This window comes from Sprattus sprattus (genome assembly GCF_963457725.1).
Source record: "Sprattus sprattus genome assembly, chromosome: 3".
NCBI classification, from domain to species: domain Eukaryota; kingdom Metazoa; phylum Chordata; class Actinopteri; order Clupeiformes; family Clupeidae; genus Sprattus; species Sprattus sprattus.
The window spans coordinates 56,132,398-56,141,564 of record NC_137922.1 but is presented as its reverse complement, the minus strand read 5'-3'; the positions used below and the strand labels follow the sequence as shown (position 1 = coordinate 56,141,564).

The following is a 9,167-nucleotide window of genomic DNA, read 5'->3' as shown; positions in this document are numbered from 1 at the left end:
CCATCATTAAGAGAAAGAGCATACATCAAATAGTGAGAAACTGGTAGTCAGTGTGTTTTTCATAGTTTAATAGTTCCTTTTCAAGTATGTGCATTAAGAAACCTTGAACAGTGCAATTGGCAATACACAGTTATTTCACAATTATATATTGTGTCAATTGCACTGCATAGATCTGAAAATGTTAAGAGCATGATTGTATATTATGTCAAATTGTACAAATATATATATATATTATATAATATGAATATATACTTATACTTAAAATATATTATATTATATTATATTTTATCACATATTATATATATCATATACGTATATGTTATTCTATTGCACATAATACTGAGTCATTATATTATATTGTATTATATATATGCTATGTTATTTATATTACAGTTCAACTATTGAGATGTGTATGTATATATTGAGATGTGTATATTTTTACTGCTATAGAAATATATAGCTTTTTTTTGTAATGTTGATTTGTGAAATAACTGTGTATTGCCAATTGCACTGTTCAAGGTTTCTTAATGCACATACTTGAAAAGGAACTATTAAACTATGAAAAACACACTGACTGCCAGTTTCTCACTATTTGATGTATGCTCTTTCTCTTAATGATGGTCAATACGTAGTAACTAAAGAAGCACTATTTCGATAGTTTATAGATCTTCTCAGTATTTTCAAAATGCACAAGCTTTGCAAGAAAAGTGAGCGTTTATCATAGACCCATGCACATGTATGACTGGCGATTTAACTAGCGAGATTCAAAGTAACGTAGAGGCAAATCTTTTTCACACACTAAACCCTTGAATACTCCATGAAATTGGTTGCGAAATGTAAAAGGTTATCGTGATTTGTATCCAGATAAACCGCAGCTCCTGGCAACTTGCGCTTGTTTGACAGACCGCTGAAGTCAGAGAGCTCCTCTCTCAATATGGCGGCGACGCGTTTCGCCGAGGCAACGGGCTGAAGCAGTGGAGGCGGCGTCTACCTATGCATGTCTATGGGTCCATCGTGCTCACACTCTAACGTCACTTCCCTGAACATCCGTTTACATTGATGAATTTCCAATAACTTATCTAAAAAGAGAAGTCGTAGATGAACTAAATGTAATTTATAAAATCCCAATTTAGATATAACTTCTAATTTAATTGACCTTCCAACATAATAGAAAATGCTCCAGCTTACAATAATATTGGGCTTGTTTTGGCGCTGCGTTTGCGTATTTGTCTCGCGAGAGTTGGCAACACTGTCCATCTTCCTGGTTAGAATGGAGGGGAAACTGAACGGGGAAAGTTTTGTTGGGATTTGCAATTAATTGAGCGAGTATAGACAATACGATACAGACCTTACATATTTCAGTAGCGGTGAGTGTCTAGATTACAATTGGTTATGTTGTTTGAATTTCAACAGAAACTTGAAACTTTTTTTTTTCCGTTATGTTTACCCACACGCAAAATAAACTGATTGTTGTTGCTGTGTCCGCGCCAAGGTGTGGGCTGTCTCCAGGCGATCTTGGAGTTTCCTGTTGTGTTCCCGTCCCGGAGGGGAGGCCCAAGGCCACCGCTGGTGAAGTGCTGAGCTCTCTACGCATCATAGGTATGGCCAGGGTGCAGGTCTCCTAGTTCCTACCCGTGTCACAGCTGGGGCGCCGGGGGAAGGCCCAAGGCTATCGCTGGTGAAGTACTGAGCATTCTACGCATCATATTCAGGCCCACCTCGCCATCCTACTTGAGGTTTTCACGGGGTAAGCTGCTACTGGGCGTCGCCATCTGTGTTGTGCAGTTTATTCAGACATCCCCGAACGAACTTTACAGCGAACTTTACAACGAACCTCAGTGTCAGTGTGGTTTATCTAAACCTGTACTGACTCGACTTCTGTCCCAACCCCAAGACCAACCAGGGTACTATTCGGCGACACTCGCTAAGCGGTTTAGCGAGCTAAATTCCAGGCTAAAAAAAGACAACACCGCTTTAGCGGATTCGGCGTAGCAACTTTTGCTCAATTTCCATGGTAATTAATCGCTTAGCCCTAGCCTGCTCCAGGACAGGCTAAGCAAAGTTTAGCTGGCTAAACTTGCCACACCCACGCCAAAAGGAGGGATCCCATTGACAAGGAGTCATAGTTTGATTAGCGTAGGAAGAGTTCTTTGCGATCGCCAAGAAGATCCATTTTTCCATCATGATGAGTTCTTGTATGAGCGCTACCGATCCACCCGACAAGGAATAATTAATTTAGAAGACCTTCTCCAGTCATTTATTGCATACACCACCGTCAAACATTGAATGTCATCACTTTCTTGCGAGTGTTAGCCTTCATTTTTGTAATGTCGGCGATGCGGAGAACAAAGCACTCATAATTATATGACAGTGGTAGCCTATAGAACAGTTGAGACATTGGTACAGATGATAAACCCGAAATAACTTTCATGTGCAGCCTGAGACGTGATTTTTAGTTTGCACATGAATACTAACGTTTTCTTTGATCCCAGGAAATTTGAGCACATAACCCACATAGATATTGGCTAAAGTTGTTTTACCTACTTTAACTTACATCATTGCAAACGTTTAGTTTTGCAAACGTGTCTAGTGTTTGTGCGGTAGTGAATGGTGGATGGTGGAGGTGGATGGTAAGGTGGGTGCATGATAAGAAGAGAGAAATAGACACAATTTCTTTTCATTGCTTAAATGTATTGAATTTCTTATTAATACATTCACATTTAGTCATTTAGCAGACGGTTTTATTCAAAGCGATTTAAAACCACAATTCCTCCGAGGGTGACGGGAGTCAAACTGGTGATCTACAGCATGCAAGCCATAGGCTCAACCCGCTGCACCATAGTATCTTTCTGGCAAAGGAAAAGATGTCACTTATTATACATCCTATAGACAGTTTCTTATATTGCTGTGGTACCGCGGGAGTGTTGAATTTTGACATGATTATGGTCTTGAATTCTTCATAACACGTTCATGATCATATCCTGCCTTATCGGAGAAAAAAAATAGTCTTTTTCAAAAAAATCATGGTTTTGGGGATCGACCTTTCTTGCCTTTTGAAGCAAGACGTGCACGCGCAATTTAGCTGACGAGATAAATTAACTTGAGGTTAAAATAAATTAGCGCCCGTTGCCAGACCGGCTTGGCCTGTTCTCATTTAGCGACCTAGTTAATCTCCAGTTGCGAGCTAAATTAATTATCTTAGCTTCAGTTGTACGCCGAACAGGGCCCAGGTCGCTACAGTATTGTAAATACTCTGGATGACGTCAGTATTGTCTTACAGTTTATTACCTGTGGATAAAACAGTTTGTGTTGATAACTCAGATGTGTATAGCGAGATTGACAGGTCAAAAGCCAATCACTACATTCATATTCATTTGCACATGACTTGGAAGTCAACATACTTTTCTCTGTTACAATGGAAGAGGTTGTAGCAAGCAAGCAGGTGTTAGGGATGCAGGATATGGTCATTAGTTCAACTGTGACCAGGCCATGCTTATATATTTGATAGCACTCAATATGTGGGGGTTGGTGTGAATGCACACAATAGATGTATTTTACTGTGTGAAGATCAGAGAGGAGTCCTCTGATCAGATTCCATCTGGCCACACACTGGAAGTCTGGGAGTCTATTGTGCAGATTAGATAATTTTAGGGTCCGTTCGAGTTGCCAAGATAAGGTATTAGTGGAGTAAGCTGGCTTGTGTCGACCCACTGGTTATTGGATCAAGAAGGGAGTACTGTCACCTAGGTCATGTGGACCAAACAATGGTGAAAAAGTGATGGTTTACTGATTTCTTTATGAGGGGAAATTGTCCTTGAGCACCTTGGTAGTCTGTTTGAAACAATTTGACCAAGAACAGGACTGATATAGAAGTATTAATTTATGACCTGTAATGTGTTTGTGTTTCCCCAGATGCATGCCCTTGGGCCTCATGAACTTCACTCAAGGGAAAAGAGATGCTACAACTGATTTTTCTCTGCTTCTTGATGCCAGCGTCTGGGAAAGGTAGGTTTTAGTTTGCGTTTGTGAGGACTTTCTTGCCTTTCTAGTTGGGTGAAACTATTTCATTTCATATTTTGTTGGTCCTATGCCACCACCAATCATGTTCCATTTTAAATGTGCTTTCAGTTATTTCTGAGGCCAACATCACTGATGCAGAACTCCATGCTGAGGTCATTATGGTCTGGAAGTTTCCATGTAAGTTAGATCCAAACACAACTACAGTCCTGATCACCCAAAGTCGTCCTGAATCTTCACGGAACCTTATTGTTCTACGTGGAGGGGTACCAGAAGTATTCCCCCCCTATAAAGGAAGAGTTCAGCTACTGACAGAGGGGTTCCCGGATGGGATCATCGCCCTTAAGATGGACTCGGTTTGCATCCCAGATGCAGGAAAATACCAGTGTCTCATAGAGATGCCTTCCTCTACGAACTTGAGTTTTTTTGATATTAAGCTCAGAGGTTTGTTATGTCTCCCATACACTATCATTTTGAAACCATGCATACTTTATTTATTTATGAGACATTGTAGTAGTACTAAAAATAGTGTTTGAAGGAATTAATCAATGCCTGTGTGTGTGTGTAGCTGTGTGTGTAGCTGTTTGTGTGTAGCTGTGTGTAGCCCAATGTTTTTCTCTCTATATTAGGCCACACTAATTGTGCTGTAAACTAGTGTTGCACCGATGCCATTTTTGGGCTCCGATACCGATACCGATACCTGGCTGTGCAGTATCGGCCGATACCGATACCATACCGATACCACTGTTTGAAATTTGAAAAATATATTTTTTTTAATCAATGGTTTGGTCCCATGTATAATACTAGTGTAACAGTAAGAAAGTCAAATTACATTTCTTGACAGTTTCAGCACTTCAGACATAACTGAGGACTAGTCCTCTATAATTGATGGTTTACCTTACTGAGCAGCACAGTGGCTTTTCTGATTTTGAACACAATAGAGTTAAAGTTTGGTCAGTTCTTTTTTTTTTTCTTTCCCTGTATTGTTTCTTTGTGTGTTTGTTTTGTTTGTGGACCAAACCATTGATAAAAAAAAAAAAAAAAAAAAAGTATCTGCACTATTTGTTGGTACTCGCCGATACCGATACCACCATTTTAGTGCTGTATCGGGGCCCTATCCGATACTGGTATCGGTATCGGTGCAACACTACTGTAAACATTACTAGAGCACAAACCTATAGTGAATAATCTAAACCTACATTATATCACTTTTAGGAGGAAAAAACGTAAATTTCAATTCCCTGTTCAGTGTGTTTGATCTGATATTCCACAGCCCCATGGAGAGATATAAAATGGAAGAACGTCTCTGTGAGTGGAGAAGAGCATGCCCTGTTCTGTGAGGCTGAAGGCTATCCACTAGCTGCTGTTACCTGGACAGATGAACATGGCTACAACCTCACTGAGTGGGCCACTTCAATAACCTCCCGTACCTTAGAGCAACTTTGGCACATCGTCAGCCAGCTGAACGTCAACATCTCCAGCAGCAGCAACTACACCTGCACCTTTACCGACGACAGAGGAGCTTCTCAGTCCGCCAGCTTTGACTTTACAGGTGAGAGTAAAATATGAAAAACAAATGATCGTAGCGAGCATTCAACTTTTTAACATCATGACAGTCTTTTGAAAACACAAATGTGTTATGTGTATTATCATTACAGACAGGAAGCAGTCAAGACATCACTACGTTTTAATACTCTTCCTCATCCTCATCCTCGGAGTGGTGGTCATGATGAAGAAGAGACTTCAGGTAAGTGACACAGGTGAACAGGTTGGACAGTTGTGTAGGGAGGCCATCAGTGAAAGTGGCTGAGTGAGTTGGCAGCCAGGTCCAAGAGGTGTCTTCCCATGTTAAGGAAAAATGGACCTTAAGCATATTCCCAACAGACCTAAATGGTGCTTCTTTAATTAGATAAACAAAAACACCTAATGTTAACAAATAAAAGTTTAATCAGAGGATCCATGTATCAGGGGGTGATGCCATGATGATTCCACAGCTGCCTAGAGTACAGTGTGTCATTTGTCCAGAGTACAGTGTTGTCATTTGTCCAGAGTACAGTGGAGTCATTTGTCCAGAGTACAGTGTTGTCATTTGTCCAGAGTACAGTGGAGTCATTTGTCCAGAGTACAGTGGAGTCATTTGTCCAGAGTACAGTGGAGTCATTTGTCCAGAGTACAGTGGAGTCATTTGTCCAGAGTACAGTGTTGTTATTTTTCCAGAGTACAGTGTTGTCATTTGTCCAGAGTACAGTGTTGTCATTTGTCCACAGTACAGTGTTGTCATTTGTCCACAGTACAGTGTTGTCATTTGTCCAGAGTACAGTGTTGTCATTTGTCCAGAGTACAGTGTTGTCATTTGTCCAGAGTACAGTGTTGTCATTTGTCCAGAGTACCATTGTGTCATTTGTCCAGACGGCCATAAAAAAAAAGTCTTAACTAAAAGTAACAGCTCCCTACAGTATGTTTGTTCAGCCTATAGCTTTCTGCGCAGCCGACAAAACAGTCAAAACTTCTAACACAAAAAAATGAAATGTTTAGAAAAAAAAAAGGTTTTGTAAAGTGGCGTTAGTGGCTTCTTCAAATGGTTTATATATGTTTATAAATATAAATGTTTGTGTTTGTTGTTTATCCAGAAGAACAACATGGAAGACACTGCTGTGACTGCACAATGAGGCTATCTGGGGGGGGAAGGGGTCTCAGTGAGACAGACAGAGTATACATCCAATGGTATGAGTTACAGATACAACATGCTGCTAAACTTTGTTCATGTCTGTTATAACAGACATTTTTTTTATCTTAAATCTTTTATCTTATTTTTTTACCTCATAATGTGCACAACAGGTACCTCTAAACAAATGGTTCTCAACTGGTTTGAGCTTTAAGTGGTGAACCACTTTTTATGATGACTCGACAATGTATATATAAAATGATATGTGTTTATGCACACACACACACACACACACACACACACAGACACACACAGACACACACAGACACACACACAGACACACACACAGACACACACAGACACACACACAGACACACACACAGACACACACAGACACACACAGACACACACACACACACACACACACACACACACACAATAATATAGCTGCCATAAAGTCAAGTCAAGTCAAGTTTATTTAGAAAGCACATTTAAAAACAACTCAATGTACAGTTAATCACAATAAAATACCAAATAGAAAACAAACTAAATTGGGAATCAGATAAGGCAATATGGCCATTTGACAGAATTGGTAAGTTTAAACGTACCAGGAATTTGTTTTGGCATATTGATATAATATAATGTAATATTAAAAGATATTTACAGAATATTAGAATCAGAAACAGAAACAGATTTATTGTCAAGTAGGTGTACGCCTACCTGAAATTTGCTCTGGTGTATGGGTTCATACAGTAAACATAAAAACATAAAAAGAGGTCAAATGCAGAAAATGCAGGGCAGGAGTGCAAAAGTGAGTGTGCAATGTCCATTGTGCAATGGAAAGAAGTGCAATGTGAGTTAACATAACTCAGACTTGGGGTTAGGGGGTGGGACAAGAGTCCAAGACAGGTGGGGATCCCGGGCCTTGTTCATAAGGCCAGCTGCACCTGGGAAAAAGCCTAGAGGCAAGCAGGTGCACCATCATTGTCTTTAGCAGGTTGAACTACTTCAGCAGCTTACATACTTCAGCTGCTGCAGGAAAATACATCCTCAGAATATAAATAAGTGGAGGATCTTTGCAGTCTAGAGGTATTGTGCAAACATGAGAGTTAAATATATTATAAAATATATTATAAAATAATGGAGTCCATACTTTCCAGCTTTTTGGAATGTCGTTTGTGGCTGTTTAAGCCTAATGTGGGTTTTTCCTGCCTGTATAGTATTAAACATCAGGACTGTCTTTCAAAGAGACAGTAAAACTTGTTCAAGTCGTTGGCTAGGCGTGCACTTTTTAAACACTGTGTGCAAAATTTAATTGCATTTGCGATTAAATCGCGATATGGCAAAATGCGGGTTTTCTAAACGCAAATTTTGCACACAGTGTTTAAAAAGTGCAATAATTAGTTTGACCAACTTAGTTATCATTCCAAGCCCAGGTGAGAAGCATTAGAGGTACCTTTGCACAGTGTGTTTTGTGGTACTGTAAAAAGATTGCATTCTGACTTCGAGTAAAGCTTTCTTTTCAGCAACAGCAGTTTTGTTTTCTGACTCACTGTAGGAATGTACTTTGTTAACTCTGTCTCAGTTCTATGTTTTTTTAAGAACTCTGAAAATATTTTTTCCTACAGACAACCTTGAACGGTTGTGCAAAAATGCAGTGTTGTTTCAGTTTTTATTATCTTAAATTTTGTTCCTATATTTTTTCTTCTTATTCTACCTCTGCATCATGCAGAATGGACACATGCACATGTTTTGTTTTGTTACTCAGTCCACTACCTCTAATAAACTTGACTGGCTTGACCTTTCGGAGTAATTTGATTTGTGTGTGTTTCTGTGTGTGTGCTTGCTCTGTGAAAATGCTGCTCTCCGCTGTCCCTCTCTGCTCTGTGGGGCAGCGTGGGAAATCTTAAGACTGTTGCTATGGAGACGATTTGTTTGTTTATTTATTTGGATCCCCATTAGCTTCCATAGAATGGTTGCTAGTCTCCCTGGGGTCCGTCGTGAGTATACATGGATATAAAACACAGTGATACATAGAAAAATACATCAAATTGTAGCATTCACGTGTCACAAAATATACATCAATCAATACATCATAAATATAATATAAACACGTTCTACACAAAATCACACAGATAAAAAGGATCTAACAAACACAATTACGCTTTTAATAGCTAATAAATTACTCAAGAATCTGTTCTAAGAATGACAAAAAGTGACGTCTTACTGACCTCTTAAAAGTTGTGCTATTCTCTATATTTCTTTTAACAAAGGGCAGCTTGTTCCAACTCAAAGAAGCTCTGAAGAGAACAGTTTTAAACATATAATTTGTTGAGGGTGCAATTCAGTACATTGCCTGTGGAAGAGAAATTAGAATTAAAACGTTTGGGGCCACACAGAACAGACGGCTTGATCCTGCTGCAGCATGGTGAGAAAGTAATTTGAATTTGAATTTGAACTTATGACAGAAAGACATGGTTAACAG

At 39.4% G+C, this 9,167-nt stretch overlaps 1 protein-coding gene across 2 annotated transcripts; it reads left to right on the top strand.

Moving 5' to 3' along the window:
• The first annotated feature begins 1,250 nt into the window (after positions 1-1,250).
• On the top strand, positions 1,251-8,500 carry LOC308361884 (programmed cell death 1 ligand 1). Of its 2 annotated transcripts, none has more exons than XM_080834360.1 (7): positions 1,251-1,367; positions 1,493-1,599; positions 3,913-4,005; positions 4,129-4,461; positions 5,291-5,569; positions 5,676-5,764; positions 6,648-8,500. In XM_080834360.1, the coding sequence occupies exons 3-7, from the start codon at positions 3,957-3,959 to the stop codon at positions 6,684-6,686; spliced, it is 789 nt and encodes a 262-aa protein (XP_080690486.1). In that variant the 5' UTR covers positions 1,251-1,367; positions 1,493-1,599; positions 3,913-3,956; the 3' UTR covers positions 6,687-8,500. The 2 variants fall into 2 exon arrangements, with proteins under 2 accessions (XP_080690486.1, XP_080690485.1); XM_080834359.1 differs by having other exon boundaries at positions 1,493-1,747.
• Positions 8,501-9,167: the final 667 nt, after the last annotated feature.

Excerpts from the sequence above, each read along its gene's own strand:
- LOC308361884 (XM_080834360.1), top strand. The coding sequence starts at position 3,957 with ATGCTACAACTGATTTTTCTCTGCTTCTTGATGCCAGCGTCTGGGAAA. Across the intron at positions 4,462-5,290 it reads TTTTGATATTAAGCTCAGAG|CCCCATGGAGAGATATAAAA; the intron begins GTTTGTTATGTC and ends GATATTCCACAG. Across the intron at positions 5,765-6,647 it reads TGATGAAGAAGAGACTTCAG|AAGAACAACATGGAAGACAC; the intron begins GTAAGTGACACA and ends TTGTTTATCCAG.